The sequence below is a fragment of the Canis aureus genome, chromosome 5 (genome assembly GCF_053574225.1).
Source record: "Canis aureus isolate CA01 chromosome 5, VMU_Caureus_v.1.0, whole genome shotgun sequence".
Lineage (NCBI taxonomy): Eukaryota > Metazoa > Chordata > Mammalia > Carnivora > Canidae > Canis > Canis aureus.
In genome coordinates this window covers 63,232,278-63,257,777 of record NC_135615.1, presented here as the reverse complement: position 1 = coordinate 63,257,777, position 25,500 = coordinate 63,232,278, and the positions used below count along the sequence as shown (strand labels likewise).

At 34.2% G+C, this 25,500-nt stretch overlaps 1 protein-coding gene across 7 annotated transcripts in view; it reads left to right on the top strand.

Annotated features, from left to right (window-relative positions):
* CHD9 (chromodomain helicase DNA binding protein 9) overlaps positions 1-25,500 on the top strand; it is a 220,747-nt gene that overhangs the window by 72,202 nt on the left and 123,045 nt on the right. For 6 of the 7 annotated variants that reach the window (XM_077898429.1, XM_077898433.1, XM_077898431.1 and 3 more), the window contains exon 2: positions 3,685-5,307. In XM_077898429.1, coding sequence (XP_077754555.1) covers positions 3,850-5,307 — 1,458 coding nt within the window. In that variant the 5' untranslated portion in view covers positions 3,685-3,849. Of the gene's footprint in view, positions 1-3,684; positions 5,308-12,108; positions 12,133-25,500 lie in introns of those variants that run through there. The other variant, XM_077898435.1, reaches the window with a different exon arrangement.

Genomic DNA, 25,500 nt, shown 5'->3' with positions numbered 1-25,500 from the left:
TTCTTTACCTCTCTCATATTTTAGGTAAGCCTCGGGTTACATAAATGTAGAAAACACTCCACTTGAGCACCATTTGCCATCATGGACAAAAATTCGAGGACAATACCACTTCTTTCCTGTATGGACTATTATTACTGCTCCGATGCATCGTATATTTCTTTCCAGGGCAATCTCCTAAAGATTCTTTAACTGTTTTTTAGGAATAAAAGGAGTGCATAGGCATGTAGCAAATCTTTATAAATTCAGAATGTTTTCTATTTGTGTTTAAGTTCACTGTTAATCACAATAAATAGAAATATATGGATTAATGTCTTATCTTTCCAATAATTTACTTTCAACATTCAGTTGGGCAGTAGATTTTTATAGTTGTGGGTTCTGAACTCTTAATACATTCTAATTATTCAAGAAATTACTTTAATCATTCTAAGATGTATATTTTTTTCCCCACTTTTAATATCTCTGTAACTGGTGGGGTGCCTGAGTGGCTCAGTCAGTTAAGTGTCTGGCTTTTGATATCAGCTCAGGTTGTGATCTTCGGGTCGAGATTGAGCCCTATGTGAGGCTCTGCAGTCTGGAGTCGGCTTGAGATTCCCTCTCTCTCTCTCTCTCTCTCCATTTGCTCTCACTCTCTCCCAAATAAATAATCTTAAAAAAATCTCTGAAATTGGCATGTGTCTCAGTATCTGTCACGTGGGGATCATGGAGCAAGTTGTCTGTGCGTACACACATGTAGTCATAGTTATTTATATATATATATATACATTTTTAAAGACTTTATTTATTTATTCATAGAGACACACAGAGAGAGAGAGAGGCAGAGACACAGGCAGAGGGAGAAGCAGGCACCATGCAGAGAGCCCGACAGGGTCTCCAGGGTCATGCCCCGGGCTGCAGGCAGCGCCAAACCGCTGCGCCACCAGGGCTGCCCTATAGTTATTTATATTATCATCACTTCAGATGGGCTGTGTACATTAGTACTACACATGTTTGTTATTTAAAATATCTTTTTTCTTTTTAAGTAGGCTTCATACCCAGCAAAGAACCCAACACAAGCTCAAACTCACAACTGTGAGATCACCCTGAGCCAAAATCAGGAGTTGGGCACTCAACGACCTGAGCCACCCAGGTGCCCCTAAAATATCTTTAAATAAATACACTTTTCAAGTATTTAACCAAAAAGCTGTTGATTATGCAGAGGCACAGAAACAGGGTCACAAAGCATAAATTTAATATTAGTGAAGCAAAAATTTTTGTGGAAGAAATGACAGCAATTCACATTTACTTACAGAGCAACAATCAAGTATTTTTGGATCAAGCAGAGTACCTCAAAGGGGGAAGAAATTGCCAAATCCTTTGGAATAAGATTAAGTCTAAACACCTTTGAAATGGTATAATGCCAGTCTGGCAATATTTTTTTTCATGTTGTATCAACTAATGTGCCTCATATTTGATGACATACTGGACTTGGTAACTTTCATTATATTTCTTTTTTTGTGTTCCTCTTGACAATCATACAACCATATAGAAACATAAAATATTACTTTCCTGATTAATAACTTAGGTGTACATAAATATTCCCTAGTCTGGAATCTGAAGCAGAAATTAAGATACGTTCCAGAGGAGTGATTTAACCTACCTTCTGTTTTGCTAAGGGCTTTGTTCAATTCAGACTACATAGCCCTTCATCTGCTCTGTCTCACAATTATAAGATCTGGAAAAATAATCTTTTTGTATTTTACTTCTAAAGTCATGTTTGTTAAAGGATTTAGGTACATACTAATGTAATTGATAATAAGTCAGTTTCCAGTTAAAATTAATATGGACTTTGGTAGTTTTTCTCAGAATTTTTCAGAAATATTTCTACATTAAAACAGTGAGCATTTGGGTGCCTGGGTGGCTCAGTGGTTGAGTGTCTTCTTTTGGCTCAGGTTGTAATTCCAGGGTCCTGGGATCTAGTCCCACATAAGGATCCCTATAGGGAGCCTGCTTCTCCCTCTGCCTCTCTCTGTTTCTCATGAATAAATAAATAAAATCTTAAATAATTAAAAAAAAAACAGCATTTTATTAAGGAAATTTTTATTTCCTGATACCGACCTCTCAAAAAAGAAATTCTGAAAAAGTTTCTTAGGCCTTTGCTAATTTTTAAATAAACTAATATGTAGAGGAACAGGAACCTCCATTTGTGATTCTCTATGCAAGACGATAGGACAGAGCCATAAATTACCTGTTAAAAATGTTTGTAATAATACAGGCCTAGAACAAAATGAGCCAACCATTTCATATTAACAAGTAACCTATTAGATCCTTTCCACACATAAATAGCATGTATGTGTGTGTATACATATATTCACATAAATATATCTCTTTCTTTAAACACTATAAGACTAATTCATTGCTTAGCTCAAACTACTGTTTATTTTTGCCTCAGCTTGATTATCACCATACATTTATTTATTCTGTTTAGTAAATAAGCAATATATATATTCCAAATGATTTAATGAGGCTGGGGAGAGACTAGGGACAGAGTAATGTATATAACCATTAACAGGAAGGTCCTTGCTTTTGCTGCATAAATATCAAAATCAGTTGGCTTTAGGAAGGCTGATCCAAAAAAAAAAAAAAGGAAGGCTGATCTTCCATAGAGATGAGCACCACAACCATGGTAGCAATATGTGGGAACATACCCAACATATCACCTGTCTGCATTGTCTGTCACCTGACCAGATGGCTAACTCATCTCATTTGGCCTGGTTTAATATGACTTCATACAATAATAATAATAATGTCGTCGTCGTCTTCTTCTGATTTTATGTATTTATTTATTTATTTATTTAAGAGAGAAAGAGTGAATGGGAGGAAGAGGGAGAGAGAATCTGAAGCAGACACCACACTGAGCGCAGAGCCCAACACAGCTTTATCCCCCAACCACGAGATTGAGACCAAACTCTTTTGGTTTGAGTTGAAACCAAAAATCGGACATCCAACTGACTGAGCTGCCCAGACACCCATACAATTGTTCTTCTTGATGTATTTCCACATGTTCTATATAAAAAATAAGATTTATCTGCTTAAGAGGTCTACAGCAAAATATCACAACACACTTCTTAATCTGAGAAGGTCTGGTAGCAGCTATCTAAACATGCCAGAGCTGCTGGGCTGTGATGGTCATTTCATGGTATAGGTGAGAGTCTGACATACCATTCTCAAGTTTGCATTCTGTCATCAAAATACATGAGCTTTGGTGGTGCCTGGGTGGCTCAGTCAGTAGAGCGTCCAACACATGATCTCAGCTCAGGTCTTTTTTTTTTTCAGCTCAGGTCTTGATCTCATGGTTGTGAGTTCAAGCCTTGCATAGGGGTCCATGCTAGGTGTAGAGCCTACTTTAAAAAAAAAAAAGAAAAAATATATATATATGTCTAAATATATATATATGTGTAAGTATATATATATTTACATCAAAGTGAAGTAATATACCTTATTACTTTTAAATGCATACAGTTATGTCCCATGCACCAGAATTTTTTTCCTTGTAGGGAATATCAATGAGCTTTTTGCAATTTTTTAATCATTCTACCAAAAAATACTGTACACTGAGATTGTATATTTTTTAAATCATATATAAACTTTGGAGAACTTTAATAAATACTCATCATTAAACTTTAATTGTTTTTTTTATTTTCCTAGGATTCTGACACTTCATGACATGTCATTATCTAGAGCAATAATGAACATTGACCTGTTTCGGATTAGTTGATGACCTTTGGAAATGATCCAATAATATCCACTACAGAGAAGCCGAATATACTTCATTCGGAGTAAGCAGCGCAGATTGTCACTGGATTTTTCAAGATGACAGATCCAATGATGGACTTTTTTGATGATGCCAATCTTTTTGGTGAGACCTTAGAAGGTTTGTCAGATGACGCATTTGTACAGCCAGGACCTGTTTCACTAGTTGATGAATTGAACTTGGGTGCAGAATTTGAACCTTTGCACATAGATTCACTGAACCATGTTCAGGGTACTCCAACACATCAGAAGATAACTGATTATGAGCAGTTAAATCAGTTTGATTCAATGAAATTTCACCAAGTCAATCAGCCTTTCGGTAGCCCAGCTGAACATGTGTTATCTCCACACTCTCAGTTTAATTGTTCCCCGATTCACCCCCAAAACCAGCCCAATGGTTTGTTTCCAGATGTAGCAGATGGCAGTCCAATGTGGGGCCATCAAACAGCTACCAGCATTTCCAATCAAAATGGGTCTCCTTTTCACCAACAAGGACATTCTCACTCTATGCATCAAAACAAAAGCTTTGTGGTACACCATGACTTTGCCTTATTTCAGGCCAGTGAACAACAAACACAGTGCACTTCACTACGCTCACAACAAAACAGAAATAATCTTAACCCAGGGCAGAATTCTCTCAGCCAGTCTAAAAATTTTATGGATGTTAATGTTTCTGGTCCACACAGAGTCAGTGTTAACCACCCATCACAAATCACTAATGCATCTACATCACAACAGTCTCTTTCAATGCAGCAATTTTCCCAAACTTCAAATCCTTCAGTTCACTTCCTCAAGTGTAGCAACCATCAAGAAGGGAATTTTAATGGACCTTCTCCAAATATGACTTCTTGTTCTGTCAGTAATTCACAGCAGTTTTCTTCACATTATTCCTTTTCCAGTAATCATGTCTCACCAAACAATCTTCTGCAGGCCTCTGCAGTGCTTGCACCTAATCATACAAATCAGACTTTATCTGATTTTACCGGAAGTAACTCCTTTTCACCTCATAGAGGAATCAAGCAAGAATCCACTCAGCATTTGCTAAATACCAATACATCGTTGAATTCAAATAATTTCCAAATGTTGCATTCATCACATCCTCAGGGTAATTATAGCAATTCAAAATTATCTCCTGTGCACATGAACTTCCCAGATCCTGTTGACTCAGGAACTCAAATGGGCCATTTCAATGATCACGTAGAAACTAATGGCTTTTCATCTTTAGAAGAGAATTTACTTCATCAAGTGGAATCTCAAACTGAGCCATTCACAGGACTTGACCCAGAAGACCTCCTTCAGGAGGGTCTCCTTCCCCAATTTGATGAGGCAGCATTTGGACAAGATCATTCAAGTCATGTTTTAGATCATGACCTTGAACGGCAGTTGACTTCACATCTTGTAACTCGGCCTTCGGATATGGCTCAAACTCAGCTGCATGGTCAGGCTCGGAGTTGGCACTCCTCCCTTTCCAATCATCAGCATTTACATGACAGAAATCGCCTTTATTTACAGCGACAGGTATGTAGCTCTTTTATTTTGGTGATTTGGGGTAGGATGGGCTTTTACTCATTGAGTTAATTTTATGTGAGATACATCTCAGACTTCTCCAAACTCAGGCATATTTTGACATTGGTTTCTATTGCTTTAACAATTTTATATTTGAAAGTGATTTACTGATGTGCTCAAAGCAATACATTAACTTCTATATGTAGAAAATTATAAAGTTTTAAGACCTTTTTTGTAACTTTCAATTATAATTGCTTTTAACAGAATGATTTATTATCAAAAATGAAAACTTAACCACAATTAAAAGGTCAACAATAGACTGAAAACATTTTATCACAAATATAATGGACTTCATGTTAATATTCCTACAAAAAGCTCATATAAATTGATAAGCAAACTTTTAGGACTTTACTTGATAACTAGTTAAAGCATGGGATCTAGAATTCACAGAAGGGTAAATTGAGTTAATAAACAACATTCAGAATAATATGTAACTAATAATTCAGTTTGCAACATGATTTTATTTTTATGTATTAGAAAAAATTGTTAATGCTTAATGCTGGCAAATTTATGGTGAAGTGAGAATTTATATAGCTTTGTTATTTGTTTTTTTTTTTTTTTTTAATTTTTATTTATTTATGATAGTCACAGAGAGAGAGAGAGAGAGAGAGAGGCAGAGACACAAGCAGAGGGAGAAGCAGGCTCCATGCACCGGGAGCCCAATGTGGGACTCGATCCTGGGTCTCCAGGATCACGCCCTGGGCCAAAGGCAGGCACCAAACCGCTGCGCCACCCAGGGATCCCAGCTTTGTTATTTGATTCAAATATTTTAAAATATAGTTTGGTAGTGAATTTGAATGTAAAAATACTGTATTACAATACCCCAAGCATAGCAAAAGTAATATTAACCCAGAGATATTTATCTTACACTATACAGGACAACTGGAAGCAGCGAATTTTATCATAACATATTAGTTGGAATATTAACAGGCATTAAAAAGTTTGAAGACTGGGCAGCCCGGGTTCTCATCGGTTTAGCACCGCCTTTGGCCCAGGGCGTGATCCTGGAGACCCAGGATCCAGTCCTACGTCAGGCTCTCTGCATGGAGCCTGCTTTTCCCTCTGACTGTGTCTCTGCCTCTCTCTCTCTCTCTCTCTCTTTCTATCTGCCTCTTATGAATAAATAAAATCTTTTTTTTTTTTTTTTTTTAATAAATAAAATCTTTTAAAAAAAAAATGTTTGAAGACTAACACTGACAATATGTTAGTGACGGGGGAAAAGCATAATTCAAAATTAAGATCACAGTAAAGCGCTTAAGAGTACAGGCTCAGGTACCAAACTACCTGGTTTAGAATCTTGGCTACTGTTACTTATTAGCTCTGTGACTTTTAACCAGTTAGATAATTTCATTGTGTCTCGTTTGCTTCATCTTTTAAATGTGGAATCATAACAGGATCTACTTAATAAGGTTTTGATAAGGATTAAAAGGGTTATAATATGTGAAAGTACTTAGAACTGTGCTTAGCATATAGTAAGCAATTAATGTTATTATAGTTACACTTTTTTTCATAGTAGTATGAAAATATGCATATGGAAAAAAATACTGAAAGGAGATAGGTTGTTTTAGGGTCTTGCCATTATACTTTCCTTTGTTTTCTGTAGTTATTGTCACATTACTGTGTTGTTTCTATAATAAAAATGTATTTAATGTAACATACTACCATTTGTCTGAAATCTTGTTATATTAAGGATTCCTAAAATGCTTCAGTACCTTGGTTACCTGTGAGATCTGATGGACAATGTAATATATCACAGTACTTGAAATTAAACATTTAGGGACCATTTATTCATTTCAATGCCTTGAAATGTTTGAAGAAGATAAAAATCTTTATCTTTGTCTTTAGCTTGATTTTACTTCTGTTTCAAATGGTATTTTCAGTACATTTTTTGAAATGTCTAGATAGATTTTAAGATACTTAAAAGGCACTCTTAAATCCTCCCTCCTATTTTTGTGGCCTGAGTAGAATATTATGATTTTGCTCCCTCTACTGGAAGAGGATCAAGCATCTTCTTTAGAAAGACCCTGGGAAAAACCTCTACTGCTTGAACCTGGGGTCAACTATCCACGTAATATGTAGATTTCTGACTAATTGGACTAGTCATTTTGTCTAGCATATACTTGAAGGTATGAAGCCCAAAATTTATTTACTTTTTACTTTTCTAGGGCCTTTTCATCATTTAATTTTTTTTTAATTCCTGTTTTCCTAAACATGTTCTACAGATTTAGAATGAATAAAGGGTAATTATAAATAACTGAAGTAGTTCCAATGCTAGCATGTAGGTGGTATTATCTGAGAGAAATTTTTTCAGACCCATCCTAAGCAACCTTTCATAAATCATCTTTCTCAACTGATAAATTCATAAGGCTTTGTTTAAATGTACTTACCTTTTTGTTTCAACATTTGCTTTGTATTGCTAACTTCTTGTTTATATTAGATGTTCAAAAGTAAGTAAAGGACAATTGGTTTGGGATACTTTTTTGACTTATTAAGAAGCTGTTTTTAAGTTTCCTGTTATTCTTAGTGCCAAGAATGGTATTTGAGGAGTTGTTGATTGTGAGGGTGAAGAAGAGAGATGGATTTGGTAGAGAAGGTAGAGGATTACTACAATTGAGTTTTATGAATTGTATATAGATTTTATATGTACTGAACTATAGGTCACATGTTGTAAATATGTGAAAAATCAAATGATTTAATGTATGTAATGTTTCACAAATTTTGGCAGAGCTTACAAATTCTTTGTTTAATTTTTGGCATGTTCTGAATGGTTATGGTTATTACATAGCAAAAATGTATTGATAAGGAGCTCTTCTACATTATTATGGTCCTTCCTCAGATTCTATAGAAATAGATTTTTTTCTTTTAGGTTTTTTTAAACTGTCTTAATTGAAGTAATTTCATTTCAGACTAAATTAGCATTGCTAAATATGTATAGACGTTTAGAGATTAAAAAATAAAGGGGCGCACAAATCTTGGTTTATCAAAATCAAACAATGAGACACAATTTGTTATAGCGAAAACAAGATATTCTTTAAACTAATGTGTGAAAATTCATGATGGCACTCTATTCAGAATTCTAGAAAGCTTCAGTGAGAATGTTGGATATGTAAAGGATACTTCTAAGCCTTGCTTTTTCTTATTTCCCAGCTGAGGTGGGGTGGTCATGGATATAATTTCAAATGTCTTGATGTAAGTACTCTTAAATCTGTGTCAGTCATTAAAAACAGTGAATATTGCTGATAACATTTCTTCTATAATTGACTCTAGAATTTTACCACTAAAAAAGGGAAAAGAAAAAAGGTAAACTAGCAAGTGTTCCTAAGTATAAGTGCTCACAAAACATAGTACAGAAAATACTAGACTTATTTTCATGTGTAATTTTTAGAGCAAAGGAATTTTGAGAAAATAATTCTATAAACTTTTCATTGCTACCTTATGACAAACATTTCTGCTATTTTGTAGCACAAAATCTTTCATTTTTGTCTTATTAGTGAAGTAGACATAACATAGAACATTATGTGATCTCTCAAAGTTTATACATTTAATGTAAAATTTAGTGGTAGAGAAAAATATGTGGGATAGCTAAAATAGCAATCAAAACAGAAAATAGAACTTTAAGATATACATAATTACACATAATTCCTTGTGGGCTTTGTACTCTGATGAATTTATTACTTTCTTTAGTATCTTGAATTTTTATTTCATTTTCTTCCTGAATATAGGGGATCTTAACATTACTGATAGGCTTTTAAAGAAAGAGAAAGACAGGTTTGAACAGTCTATGTAAGACAGTTTTTTTTTTATAAAAGATTATTTTCTGATAAAAAAATACATAGTTATTAAAAAATTGGCCCACGTAGAAAACAAACAAATGGAAAATAAGTTGTAATGTCACTACCAGTGATACCACTGTTGATGTTTTGCTGTATGAGTTTCCAGTGAGATCTGTTGTCTGTCTCATCCCTGTCCTCCAGTGACATATTTTTGCATTTTTAAGAAAATCAGAATAATAGTTCATGCTTTTTGGCAAATGGCTTTTTTAACCTTCCAATTAATGTGTTGCAGACATTTTTCATGTCATTAACTGTTTTGCTGAAAATGATTTTGAATGACTGAGTAGTTTACCATTGTAAGGTTGCTAAAGTACCATGTAAAAAATAAAGTTATTATGGAGATCTGGAAAAGTCTGAATCAAGTTTAATTAAAATGTCTTTATATTTTTCTTACATATTTTACCATAATTCAATTTAATGTAGATGCACAGCAATAGAAAAAATTATAATGACTAATACAGAGTACACTTACTTTGTACTAAGCACTATACTAAATATTTAACATATTATTAACACCTTCATCCCTCACAACATTCCTTTTATTTGGTTATAGTTATTTCCTTGAATTTCCATGGGAGGAAACTGAGGTACAGAGGAGTTAAGTAATATATCCCAAGTCACACAGCCAGAGTGAAAATAAACCAGTGGCCAGACTAGATTTAAACAAGTTTGATTCCATTATATATGGTCTTAACCACTTTCACTTTCCTTCAAAGTAAGTTAATAAATATGTTGTATTATATAGTAATAGTGTACTAAACAATTCTTCCGTACTCACTCCTACCCCTTTCAAAAAGTCTACCCTACTGGTGAGGCAAAAAACTGCTTTAGAATCTTTAGGTGGAAAAGAACATGCATCTCATGTTTTCTGGTTATGTTGGCAAATAGTTTATCCATTACCAGAGGGAAAAACAATCCCAAAGCAAAGAGAAGTAAATCAAAATAGCTATTGCTTCCAAAAGTATGGAGTCTCTTTTTTTTTTTTAAATAAAATTGCATATAAGATGATAACAACAAATGCCGTAAAGGTAAACCTGATCATTATCTTCAAATGTTTGAAGAACTTCAGAGATCAGAAATAGGCCTACTAAGTGAAAGTCACAGAAAAGCAGATTATCATGTGGTATTAAGAAGTTTGAAATAAATCCCTTCCAATGAAAGCAGGTAATTAGAATGACTCAGATGGGTCACAGAAAGAATTCCTGTAATGGGTGTAAAATGGACTAAGTTGGTAGGTTGTTTTCAACTCTTAAGACTCCGTGGTTGTAATTTTGGGTTTCATTGCAAGACACATCATTCCTATTGCCTAGTTAGCTCCTCAGTGGTTATTACAAATGATAAAGAAAGGTAAAGAAATATGACAAATTCTCTGCTATCCAGCAATGTCAGGAATTTATTATAGATAAGTAAATTTTCCAGATAGTTGAAATGTAGTCTATTAAGCATGAAATTCTTTAATTTATATGGCTCTCCCTCTGGCCCCCAGAGGGCGATGGTGATAGGGGTTGAATGCTTGATTAGGAAAATATCAGGAGAAATAAGAGTTTTATAGGGAGGTCTTGGTATGTTCAAATGTGTAATAGTTATTCTTACACCTAAGAATCAACACTTACATAAAAATCTGTCAGAACACATTAGATATATAAAAATTATCTTAAGCAGAAACATAGCTAATTCTGTGTATAAGCAGAGTTCTTTTAAAAAAAAGAGAAGGGGGGCAGCCCAGGTGGCTCAGTTGTTTAGCGCTGCCTTCGGCCCGGGTCTGATCCTGGAAACCTTGGATCAAGTCTCACGCTGGGCTCCCTGGATGGAGCCTGCTTCTCCCTCTGCCTGTGTCTCTGCCTCTCTCTCTTTCTCTCTCTCTCTCTCTCTGTGTGTGTGTCTCTCATGAATAAATAAATAAAATCTTAAAAAAAAAAAGAAGCGGTACCTGGGCGGCTCAGTTGTTTAAGCATAGGACTCTTGATTTTGGCTCAGGTCATGATATCAGGGTCGTGGAATCAAGCCCCTCTTGGCATTCAGCATGGAATCTCCTTGAGAGTCCCTCTCCCTCAGCCCCTCCCCAACTCGGTCATGCACGGGTGTGCTCCTGTAAGTAAGTAAGTAAGTAAGTAAATAAATAATTTTAAAGAGAGAGAGGAAAATCTATGTAAAACTAAAGCAAAATAAATAAAATCTTTAAAGACAGGAAAATCTATGTAAAAAAAAAAAAAGAAAAAGATTCGCTGTATGTTGCTCATACTCCTTGAACTCAGAGGGTCCCAAGTTCATTGCTGGGCTTTTTTTTCCTCCCAGTGGCAACTTTTCCAAAGTTAAAAAAGCAACAGATATATGAACAGTTAAAAAACTTGTCATTCCACTTATGCTCTAGACAAAAAGAAGAGAAAAAGCTAAAGAATTTTTAGATTGTCTCTTTGAACTAATCTTATACCATCCCTCTATCAGAGTTTACTTAAATCTTTATGCATTTGGCATGGTATTGCTTATAAGAAGTTTCAGATTCTTAGTTGTCTAAGCCAAAAACACAAAATAGAAATTCTGTACAGGAATTTCCCGTTTAGTTCGTTTTTTTTCCCCCCGCTCCGTTAAAGTGGACTAGTTTTTGGTTTTGATATTTCTGTCATGTCCTTGGGATTAAAATATTCTATTTGAATGGGGAAATTTGTGTAATATTAGCTAGTTCTAAAATACAATCTTAATTATTGAGCTATGTACTATGTATTAGAGAAGAGTTGAGCTCTGCCCCAGCCTGCCAAGAATCAGAGTAACAGAAACTCCAGTCCTTTAACAGTAGCTTTAAGGCTGTTGACCTCTACCACGCATACTTAAGGGTGAGAGGTGAACAGGAAGTGAATTCCAGGGGTGGGGAAGAAGCAGCAGTTGGTGAGAAATTTGTGGATTAGTGCAGTATGTGAAGAGCATGAGATCCAAGCCAAACTTCAAAGTAGGTCTAACAAAATTTTGTTGTATTTAATTTTATTGCTGCGATTCATTCCCAGCTACCTTAGGGACTACTCAGTCATTTACTTATTAATGTCTGAAATTGAGAACAATGTGTTAGGGCTCCTGAGCCATCAGACTTTATACCTATTATGATAACATGAATACACAGTTGTTTTGGAGTACTTCAGTATGGGTGATCAGATTTCTTCATTTGGGTATTTGGGCTGAGATTATTTTAAACTAAGGGAATATTTTAGCACAATGCGTCATGGGTAATGCATGAAAAGAGTAAGTGCATAGTTGGGAAACTTGGATTGCAGTTTCATTTAAATAAAATCTGGTAATTTGCTATGCTCGACTATGCAAATAATATGTTGCACATTTATTATGCGAGGAGTACTTTGCAAATTATGAAAGGACAATCTTTAAAGCAAGTTTTTTTTTTTCTATATGAATGTATTTCTATACTTGAAAGCAGTCCAGGTTTTCATTGACCATTTCATGAAATCATAGGATTTTAGAGTTGGAGACGATTTTACCCTAGAATAGGGTAAAAAGCAAAAACAGTATTAGAGAAGTCATAACTTGCTAACTAGTTAGCAGATTCCCTTTGTAGTTTAAAGTCTACAATGTTTTAAGAGTGATCAAAAATGAGAGTGATACCACAGTATGGTCACTTACGTTAACTGTATTGTGTTATAAAGTACAATTATAAGTGGTTGTCTACAAATTGAGAAATATGTTGTTTTGAGGTTTTTTTGTTTCTTTGTTTGGTGTCTGTAGCTTTTAATGTGCCATAAGTTTTTACGTATATCTTTAGTCTTAAAAAAATGCACCCTTATTGTTATTTGCCAAATGTAGGTATAAATTGTATATCCTAAGTTTTACATAACATCTGTGTTTTGGAAGTGTTGCATTTTTTATTTTTATTTGTTCAGAATTCACTATATGTTCCTAGGTGTAAAAGATTATGCTGGCCGTGAAGTTGCAAAAATGAACAATATGACCCTTTACCTTTGAAAAGCTCACATTGAAAATTAAGTCATACTTTCCTATTGATCTATATTATAATTTCAGAGCTGTTTTCTTTTAATTTCTGATTCAGTTTCAATGAACAGGTTTCCAGCACTTTCCCTTAGCCCTCTAGCTAAGTGACTTGGAATGAGTGATTTACAAATAAAAAATTAATTTCCTTGACCTACCCTGTTTAAAGGTGTTGTAGTTTCTAGGTTAGCTCCTTGTTACATGATGTTTTAGCAATCTGTCATTATTTGATTCTTCATATACATATAATAATATATGTGCATATAATATAGAACTGTCTGAGGTCCAATTGCTTTATAAATGGCAGATCTAAGAAAGCAGACCTTTTTCTTTTGAGCTAATATATTTATTACAAACTATTGCTTAACCCTTACAAAATTGTGTGATGTATTCAACTTTGAGCACTATTTTTTTGGTCAAAAAGACATTACTAGTTATTGACAGATATACTTAGAAGATGATATTGCTAGATAATAAATTTCCTAGTACTTTTTTCCCTAAATACCTCAAATGAAAGTAAGAAGTATTTTTTTTTATTCATGAGAGACACAGAGAAAGAGGCAGAGACACAGGCAGAGGGAGAAGCAGACTTCCCTGCAGGGAGCCCGATGTGGGACCCCCAGCATCACTCAGTGAGCCAAAAGGCAGACACTCAACCACTGAGCTACCCAGGTGTCCCGTAATTTTTAAAAAATTCATATGGTTAAACATTAAGAGCATGATTAGAGAAAGAGATAGTAAAATTTTCAAGGTATTTCAAAAAGTGTCTTTGTTAACATTATTTGAGTCTTTTAGGAATAATGGGAGGTGTATACAAATCAGTATTATTACCTAGAATTTGCAGATCAAGTATTTGAAGTGTTGGGAGGGAAAACGACTTGTCTAAAATCAGACCACTACTAAATTGCTTAGCAGAAACAACACATGTTCCTTGAGCACATGCTATTTATATATCAGGTGCTATGCTAAGTTACTAAAAGTACAAACAGAAGGAGAGTTCTAAGGGTAGGCCTATACTTTTGTTATTTTACAAGAAAAAAAGAAGCTCCAAATTAGCTTCAGTGATATTAGAAATGTCAATATTATGAATTTCTCCAAACTATTTATTTTGAAAGTATCATTTATTTTTTCTAACTTTTTATTTTGTAAAGGTAATTTAAACTTACAGAAAAGTAAAAGAATAATACAATGAACATCCATATTCCTATTTACATAGATTCACTAATTGTTCATTTTTACCAAATTTGCTTTCTTGTTTTATTTTTATTTTTAATAAAAGGTACTTTTACGAAGTGGTATTATTTAGCATCACCAGTAACGGCATATTATGACACTTTACCCCCAAATACTTTAACATGGCTCTTCTCAGAACAGGCATAGTCTCCTATAAGAATGCAAGCCTTTTATCACAATCAAGAAATTAACAGGTAGTAATAGTAAATACCATGCTAATCCAATGTAGTCCTATATAAATACTACACAGTCCAAATTCAAATTTCTTAAATTATCCCATAATATTCTTTAGAGATGTATTGTTGTTTCAAAACCCAGGATCCAATTAAGAGCCAGGCAGTGCATTTAGTTTTTCTGTCTCCTTAAATCTTTAACCTAATACAGATTTTCTGGGCCTTTTTGTTCTTTCCTGAACAAAATTGACATTTTTTAAAAGTCCAAGCCAATACCCTGTATTTGTCTAATTGTTTCTTCATAATATAACATACATTTTTTTTTCCCTTTTGGTAAGAATGCTGCATAGATGATTTTGTGTACTTCTTTCTATTGAATTACGTTGGGGGCATGATGTTAGTTTGTCCCATTATTGGTGATGCTAAGTATTATCACTTAGTAAAAGTACCTTTCCCCTTTGTAATTAGTAAGTGGAAATTTTCTATCAAGGGTTGGACCCTTAGATTTAGGAAAACACTAAATATGTTATAAGCCACTGCCCTGCTTATTCTTTTTGAATATTCGGCCAGTGAGAATGCTTTCAGGCCAACTCCATGCCCTTTTAACATGTCCTCATCAGTCTCTAATTCCTTGTCTTCTTTCTGGTGCAAGATGTTTTTAATTTCCCTCAGGCCTGGAATCAGCCATTTCTTTAAAGAACTCATTTGCTTTGTTTATCCTATGTAATGCCATGACCTCTCAGAGTACTGTTGTGTAATTTCTTAGCCATGTTTTGTGTTTCGGAAGCTTGTGATCATATGAACAAATTCCGGAAATCTTTTATTCAGTTTCATAAGTACTTTGTCAACCTCTGTGATTTTTGCATGGTGCTGTGCTGTGTGAAGTAAGAAATGATCCTTGCTTGGCATTTGATTTAAGTTAAATATATATTGAAGAGAGGGATTTAAGTTTCTCAAAAAGTTGAATACAAACTTTTGAGAACATGCTGCGTGCTAAGCACTGAGGTAGTTGTAATTTTAAGACAGTTTTGTCTATAAGACATTCATTTATTGATGAATCCAACAAGTATATTTTTAATACCTGACACATACAAGACAGTATGGTAGAGGCATTCTGCTTTTTTTTTTTTTTTTGTAACTCACAAGGGATATAAGACCCTTATAATAAATAGGCATGAGCCTCCCAAATCATATATTGTCAATAGTATATGCCTAGATATGATATATAAATAATAAAAAATGGTGGTGGATACAAAAATACTAGTTTATATAGCTTTGTAGGATATTTTAGTGTGTTTCTTCTTTGGGAATTTGTAATAGTTCAGATCTGATAATGAATATTATTTCTGGCATTTACTGACTACCTAGTATGTGAAGAGAGAGAAACATTTGACAGCTACAAAAGTAAAACATGTTCATTGAAAGTACTTAGAAAAAATTTAGAAAGTACAAGCAATAAAAGACACCCCCCATCACACCAACTAGAAATAATCTATTTTTATATTTGAGAGATCTATACTTTCAGTCTTTTATTTTTTGAAGTTGAGATCCTGACCCACAGTATATGTTTTTAGTCTTATGTTGTATCTATTTACATATTTGTTTTCTGTATCAAATTTTTGGCTGTTAAACTGACATATAATGAACTGAACATATTTAAAGTGTACAGTTTGCTAAATTTTGACATACATATACCAGTGAAACCATCATCACAATCAAAATAATGAACATACTCATCACCCTAAAACGTTTCCTGTTGCCCTTGTCTTCCATTTTCCATCCCTTTGCCCCACCAGAGATAACCACTGATCTCATTTCTGTCACTGTAGATTAGTTTGCATTTTCTAGAATGTTATACACATGGAATAATAAAGCATGCTCTCTCTTTTATCTGGTTTCTTTTACTCAGCATAATTGCTTTGAGATTCATCCAGTAGATGCAGGTATAGTAGTTTGTTCCTTTTTATTGCTAGATAGTATTCCATTATAAGGCTATACCGCAATTTGTTTATCCATTTGCTTATTGGGAGATAATTGTTTCTAGTTTGAGATTGTTGTGAATAGAGGTGTTACGAACATTTATGTACCATTTTTATGAGGGCTACCCCTTTTTTTTTTTTTTTTTTTAGGACTAAGAGCATTTTATTTCAACTACTGCAAGATTCACATCTTTCATGTTTTAAGACCTCTGAAACTGGGATACATCTTTCAATTGATGGCATTTTATAATCTCTGTTAGGGAGGTGGCAGTTGTGAAGTGATTGGAGTCGCCTGTATGTGCACTCAAAGTGTCAGAGTGTCAGCAGCATGGAAGGAAATCCCAGAGACAGGAGCAGAGAGCACTCTTTTAGAGTGGTAGAAACCAATTGTTCCAAGTGCTGGCAATATTTCTAGAGCCAGAATCAAAGAAAATTATCTCTATATATTTACAGAACCATGTTCAGGAGACTCAGCAGAGGCTTTTCATGATATTACAGGTTATTTTAGGACTTCTCATCACTAGCACTTCTCATGGCATGGAGGATAATTTTATGTGGTAGAACTTGGATATTGATGATTCTAACTGGAAAAGTGATGAAGAATTAGGACTCTGAATTTGGAAGCAGTTTTTAGGAATACCTTCACCGATTTATTTCACTTATATTTTCCTTCGTGTGTATGCACAAAGATGTGGCTTACGAATTAAAAAAAAAATCTATGTCTGATTAAACCAAAACTCTGCCTTTCATTTTGGATTTTTTGTTCTGTTTTGGGATAGTTTTTATTAGAATATATTCACCACCCTTTCTTCTGTTGTGTAATCCCCATCCAATGTATTTCTTAAATCTTGTTTTCATTCATTATAATGTCTTATGCGTCTCTACTTAACATGCTCAATCTTTCCTCTAACTTACTGAATATTTGGAGTATAATTATAACAGTTGTGCTACTATCCTTGTCTACTACATCTATCATTGTTGTCATTTCTGAGTCTACTTTTGATGATTGATTTTTCTCTTCAGTATGGTTTGTGTTTTCTGCTGCTTTGCATGCCTGATAATTTTTGAAAGGATGCCAGACATTTTGAATTTGACCTTGTTAAGTGATGGAAACTTCTACATTTCTATAAATACTCTTGAGTTTTGTTCTGGGATACAGTTACTTTGAAATTGGTTTATGTGTATAAGATTTGTTTTTAGGCTTTGTTATGTTGGACTAGAGCAATCTTTAGGGTTAATTTTACCCCACTACTGACACAATAGCCTTGTGAGTTCTCTGTCCAATGCCTTGTGAAATACATGATTTTCCACTCAGGCTGATGGGAAGATGAGCTATTCTTGGTTCCAGTGAGATGTCAGCTGCTTTCAAGTAGTTTGTTCTGGGCTTTGGGTAGTTTCTCCACAAACTAGTAGTACTGATCAGTACTTACCTAAAGCCTTTGGGAGGAGACTTCTGAAGCTCTCCAGAGGTGTTCCCATGAGGCTCTCTGGTCTCCAGAACTTACCCCTGCAAACAGGCTGGGTTGGCTTTCCTGGACTTCCAGCTCTATCTCCTCAACTGAAGGAGGCTGTAAAATTGTATGTGGCTTCCTCCTTCCCTGTCCCTCAGCTCGGAAACCCTCTCCTTGAAGTAAGCTGGGATAGGAGGCAGTCTTAGCTTATTTGTTTTCCTTCTCTCAGGGATCAGTGTCTTGGGTTAATTGATGTCCTGGGTCTAAAAACTGTTGTGTTACATATTTTGCCTGGTTTTTCAGTTGTTTCAAGTATGAAGGTAAATCCAGTTCCTGTTACTCCATCTTGGCCTTAATTGGAAGACTTACACTGCCATTTTAATGACTTCGTAATTATTTATAATGCAGAAGAAGTACCATAATTTATTTAACTAGTTTATTATTCTTGGATAATATAATAAACACCTTTGTAGACAAATTGTTGTGTATACCCGTGATTAGACAGATTCCTAGAAAATTAAGGTAAGTACACAGACTTTCCTTTTAAGGCTTGTATAATTGTGAATAATAATAATAAACATACTAATAACCAATAAACACTGAGCAGTTATACTCACATTCAGGGCTTTACATATATTTTCTCATTTAATTGAAACAATTCTGTGAGGTAGATCTTATCATTTACTCTTTTTATAGATGGGAGCTAGAAGCATGGAATGGTTAAATAGCTTGTTCAGGGACATACAGCTAGTAAATGGCAAAGCAAGGTTTCAAATAGAGCAGTAGGATTCTGGAGCCCACAGTGTCCTCTGTTGCCTTAGAGTTAGGAAATAGTAAAGCTGGAAGTGACCTGTAGTTATGTAGCAGTTTCTTATTGTTGCTGTAACAAATTATCACAAATTTGGTGTCTTCAAGCAACATTAATTTATTATATTATATTCCTGGAAATCAGAGGTCTAAAATGGATCTCACCGGGCTAAAATCAAGGTGTTGGCAGGGCTGCATTCCTTCCTAGAAACTGTACAAGAGAATCCATTTTCTTGCCTTTGCCAGTGTATGGAGGCTGCCCACATTTCTGTGGCTTATGGCCCCCTTCCAGCAACGGCTGGTCAAGCTGTTCTCTCATTGTATGACTGTCTTCTGTCTCTGTCTTCCACTTATAAGGACCCTTGTGATCATGGTGGGTCTTTGGACTATCTAGGATAATCTCCTCTGTTTCATCTGCAATCTGAATTCCCTTTTGCACTATAATAACATATTCACATATTTGGGGATTAGGAGGCTGATATCTTTAAGGGTCATTTTTCTGCCTTCCACAAGTCATGAGGCCAATTTAGAAGATATAACTTTAAAGAATGCATCGATGCAGGGTATTATGCTGAGTGAAATAAGTCAATCAGAGAAAGACAGTTATCATATGGTTTCACTCATATGTGGAATATAAAAAATAGTGAAAGGGACCATAAGGGAAGGGTGAAAAATTAGAGAGGAAGACAAACCAGGAGAGACTCCTAATTCTGGGAAACAAACAAAGGGTTGCAGAAGGGGAGTGGGTGGGATGATAGGCATTAAGGAGAGACACATTATATGTGCACTGGGTGTTATACTATATGTTGGCAAATTGAATTAAAAATGAATCAACAAGGGCCTATTTTATGACTTTATTACCTCGTCTTACAAAAAGTCTGTTTGAGTAACTTACCCTTCAGTCTTTTCTGCTTCTTGTAGCTAGGAATTATCTAGGGAATCTAGATTGCAATGATTTATAATTGACTATCCAAAACATAAAATTTCAGATTTCCTAATAATGCATACTTAACTGATTTAATAAGTTCAACAAATTTTTAAGAAAAAAATTTTTTTACTCATTCAGCAATTACTTAGTAAGCTCCTGTCCTCTCCCAGGCATTTCAGTGGGTACGTTTTATATGTCACCACATTTTATCTTCACAATGATCTTATGATATTAATAGTGGCATCTTAATTTATAAACGAGGAAACTGGACTCAAGGTAGCATAGTTCATAAATCACAGACCTAAAACTTGAACAAAGATCGACTAAAAGTAGGTATTGAGAAAAGATAAAGAAGTTATGATTTTGTAACATATAATCTGCTATTTTTACTTGTTTTAATCATTTACATTAATATTGATTACAAATGATTTTACACAATTTCAGGTTAAGTCATTAGGTAACTGTAGTACTACATGAATTGGTACTATTTTTTCCCCTAGATAATCTGATTTCCAAAGTGTTGCTGGATTTTATTTCTAACAGTGCTATTGTTGATTCTGTTGCTTTATATCATGTGCTTTTAGCACTTTCTTCAAGTTATTCGTGTAGTTGTATCTTACTGAATTGAGGTATAATACTTGAAAGTTGAAATGAGCTATTTATGAAAGAGAGATATAAAATTTTATCTTTGTTCTTAGTATTAGTCACTTGTTTCTCAGTTCGGTGTAGGACACCAAATCTTTTGGAAGAGGGTTTTCAGGTGGAAGTTTTTTGATAAAGTGGAAAAGGCAGTGCATTTAGAGTCTGGAGGACTGGGTTCAAGTCCTGATCCTGTCATACTATCATAGGAGTCTTAGGCAAATTACCTTCCTTAATAGTTTTCTCATCTGTAATATGTGGATATACATTTTTGGAATTTCTGGTTAATATGACAATGAATTTGAAAATGGTTTTATAAATTTTTTTTTTGTTTTATAAATTATTAAGTCAGCTTGTTTAATGATTCCTTTTTTTAAGGACTTTTTTTTTTTTAACTTGAGAACTAGAAGTAGTTTTAATCATGAATCAATTTGTTTAAAGTTTACATTTGTAGAAACTGAGGCCCAAATGTAAAGTTTACTTAGCTTTCTAGTGGTATAGTCTAAAAATGATTCCCTGATCCTATTTCCTTTTTATTGTTTTTTTCTTATATAACCATTTCTTTTGTATGTAGACTTGTCACCTAATATTTGTGGGTCTCAAAGAAAGGACAAATGGAAGCTCTTATTATTGTATGTCAGAATATTTAAAAGTTGTAAATAAAGCCAACAAACTGTTAAATATGTTCTTTCCTTCTTCCTTGACAAACAGAAGCACTGGTTTGAATTAGAATTCTTGAACTCTCTGGGGTTCCACATCCAGAATACAACAGAAGTGGACCATTCTACTTCCCTTCCAGCCCTGGTTTTATCCTGCACTTTAAAGGGCCTCGTGAACACACACATGGACTTCTCAGCCTCCACTACAAGCTCCACCTCCCTTGCCACATCTCTTTGTTCTAAGCAACACATACTGGCAATATATATTCCTTGCCCTACAAAGAATTCCTTGAGAGAATAAACCTAGGGAATAGACCCATATGGGTTCCGCAGGTAGGTATGAGACTGTATTAGGTAGAGAATTCCTGCATTCCTGGAGCATGTTTTGGAGGAGAGAAGGGATAATATATCTTTTTGGCCCTGAGGAGGGGTGTAGCAAAGAAACCAGACCCTCTAAATTGTGCAGCCCAAGGAAGAGGACCCTTCTTGCCTGATCTAAAGGGAAGTGTTTTTCTTCAAGAGTTTTCTTCAGGTGTTTTCTTCAAGTGGCATAGATTTGTTCTGTTAGTTGGTGAGAGCTGGTAAATTAGTGAGGGATGTGGATAGCTTGTCTATGACCAGGAGAATTATTTTCTCTCTGTGGAAATCATTATCTAAACATTGGGCTCTGTATCAATTCAAATATTGTCAATTTATGAAATACTTTTAAGAGTTTATGGATGACCATACAGTTTTAAAATTTTCCTAAAAACAAAACTGACTATGTTCTTGGGATTCCAGACTTTAAAGTGAAATTGTCCTGAGAAAACATGTATTTCCTCCAGTCAGTGAGTTGTTAGTATGGCAGCAAGTCAGGAAAGCTATTTTCTCTGTTTTTGTTTTTGTTTTTAATGAAAAATATTCAGTATCGAAAAAGAAAGAAGTATTCGGTATCCAGAAAAGTAAATAAGTGAAGTAAATAAATGAAAGAATAGTAAATAAATGCATTTCACTTGAATAAAATTGTTAATGCTTTGCCATGTTTGTTTTATTTTCATTTATAGATGAGAATGTAGATTTTGTTGGTTTTGGCTGTATGATTTGAAAGTAAATTGTAGTCATGAGACTTCTAAATACGTCATCACCCGTCTCCTGAGAATGAGATTCTTCTATACAACCAGTATCACAGCTATGTTAATTAATAATTTTACATGTCATCTGAATCTAATTTATATTCAAGTTTCCCCACTTGTTAGGACAAGCTACTTCATTTTTTATCATTTTCACTTAAAATATGCCAATGAAATGTTTTAATCCTCTAGTTTTGATCATGACATAAGAACTTAAAATATGCCCAGTCTTATTTTGTCATTTTAAAAAAAATTACTAAGTAAGCCTGGCAGACAGATTTTTATGTATTTTCTCATTGTTAGGATATCCTTTGAGGAGTAGTAGTCTATAAATGACTGAGTTTCTCTCTGACATTCTTGAAATCTGCTCCTTACCTTTATTTTTATTTATTTATATATTTTTTTAAATTTTTTTAAAATTTATTTATGATAGTCATACAGAGAGAGAGAGAGAAAGGCAGAGACATAGGCAGAGGGAGAAGCAGGCTCCATGCACCGGGAGCCTGACGTGGGATTCGATCCCGGGTCTCCAGGATAGCGCCCTGGGCCAAAGGCAGGCGCCAAACCTCTGCGCCACCCAGGGATCCCCCTTACCTTTATTTTAATGTACTTTCTAAATTTATTTTATCTTTCAGGGAAAATGTTGGCTAAGACTGGGATAAATTAATGGGATTTGCATAATTTGAGGAAGACAAGTGAGTTGCCAAGGATCTCTTAGATTTATTTTACCTTTAGGGGAGAGAAGAATGAGAGAGATATATATCTGAAAACTGTTAGTGATATATCAAGGAGAAATACAGATGACAGTCTTTTTAGTGGGAGAAAGCATCTAGACTTGTCAAAATCTACATAAGGGATACAATTGGTTTTCAGCACTGTGGATTTCTGAAGTGCATAGCAGCAGCATCCTAATATTTATTAATGATACGGTTATTGAAATGGATATCTTTAATGAGTATGAAAACCACAATCTCTTGAATTTCTCATATTAGAATTTTAATTTTTGGCTTATCCTATTTTTGCTTATCCTATTTTTAGGATAAATAAATTGTACTTGTAAATTTTTTTAGGAATAGTAATTACTGTCGTGTAATAACTCATACTTAAGCAAAAATTGGAATGATTATATGACAGTTATAGGAATAAGCAGAGTGATATAAAGACTAGAAAAGATTACAACTAAAAGAATATATATCTTTTGCTCAATTACTGTATAAACCAATTTTTTTTTTACATTGTTCAGATACACTTTTGAGTATTAAATTGCCGTAATGGAGGAGGCAAGATGAAATGCTTCTTTAAAAATTTTTCCTGGGGGCAGCCTAGGTGGCTCAGCGGTTTAGCGCTGCCTTCAGCCCCGGGCCTGATCCTGGAGACCTGGGATCAAGTCCCGCGTCAGGATCCCTGCATGGGGCCTGCTTCTCCCTCTGCCTGTGTCTCTGCCTCTCTCTCTCTCTCTCTCTCTCTCATTAATAAATAAATAAAATATTTATTTTTTATTTATTTATTTTTTCCTGGGGGCACCTGAGTGGCCCAGGTCATTAAGCATCAGACTGTTGATTTCTGCTCAGGTCATGATCTTAGGGTCATGAGACCAAACCCCACATTAAACTTTGCTCTCCACACAGTCTGCTTGTCCCTCTCCTTCTGCTCCTCCCCTCGCTCATGCGTGTACATTTGCTCGCTCTCTCTTTTTCTGTCTCAAATAAACAAAATCCTTTAAAAAAATAAAATTTTTCCTATATGTAAAACAAGCTTAGTGTTTCAGCATGATATTGGATGAGTTAACATCTAAAGCACTATTTAATTCCTTTAGTTGATAGTAATAATCCTGGAAAAGTTTTTGAGAAGTGTTATCTCTAATTAAAAATGGTAAAACAAATATTTTACTAGGCATGATTAATTAACCACATACATTCTCATTATAATTTGTTACTTTAATTATATCAGGGTATTTGCTATTGTGAAACATTTGATGGATTTTTTGTTTTTAATTGTTGATTTTATTCCTAGTTGGTTAGTCTGATTTATTGTAACTTCAGAGGATAATATTTTGGAGATATTTTCATGGAAACTGATGTTGTTTTGGAAGAGTATTGATAAGCTCTGTACATTTGGGTTTAATGTAATTTGTGTTGTCATTTCCATAATATATTTTAGTTAAAGTTCCTTATATTCTAGATGAGCCAGATGTTTCTTACATTTCTGATTTTTAGAAAAGCCCTTCATTAATGTCTTCAATACTTGTATGTACATAGAAATCAGTCTTTAATACTTATTGTATGTACATAAGAATTTGAGCTAGGAAGAAAAAATCTGGCCTAATTAGATGAAAAAAAAAAGAGTTTATATTTTATAATTATTTATAAGGATATTTCATACATTTATGTCCTTAATTCTATGAATAAAGCATTAAGTATATAAAAAGACCTATTTTTCATTAAAATTTATTACATGGAATTGTAAATCCCCAGTAAGATTAAGCATTTTAAATTAATACAGTGTATATAGGAGAATGTGTTTATTAGCTAACTTTGTTTTATGAACACAAGTCCTTTCAACAGTTACATTCAACAACCATCCACCTACTACATAATACTTTTTTTAAAGCTATTGGGATCAGGGGCACCTGGGTGGCTTAGTGGTTGAGCAACTGCCTTTGGCTTAGGCTGTGATCATGGGGTCCTGGGATTGAGTCCCGTATTAGGCTCCCCCACAGGGAGCCTGCTTCCCCCTCTGCCTGTGTCTCTGCCTCTCTCTGTGTGTCTCTCATGAATAAATAAATAAAACCTTAAAAAAAAAAAAGCTACTGGGATCAAAATGATGTGCCACTTAAAAATATCCATTTCTAGACTAAGCCTTGAATCAGCATTAACCTATATTTTCGTACTTTTTAAGAAAACTTAGCTGTACAAAAAAATATATTTTTATATATATATAAAAATATATTTTATATATATATAAAAAATATTTTTATATATAAAAATATAGAAGTATTATACAGATACCCAAAAATCTACCACCTAGGTTTAACAAATATACTTGTTTGAAACCTGTTTGTTTTTTAAGAATAAAACACAATGGGTAACTATTAAAATCCCCCGTCCCATTCCTCTTTTCAGAGCAAGCCACTATTCACACTTCATGTCTTTTCAATATGTGTTTCTGTAACTTCATTACAGAGGTATATATATCCATAAACATCTGGGGAAAGAAGGGAATGGGCAAAAGAGGAATAGTTATATAACTTTATTTAAAAGACATTTAAACTAAGGCAAATATTAATATCTATTTAATTTCATTTCATGGGTGTTTGTTTTCTCTATGTTAGAAATGTTATATAATTC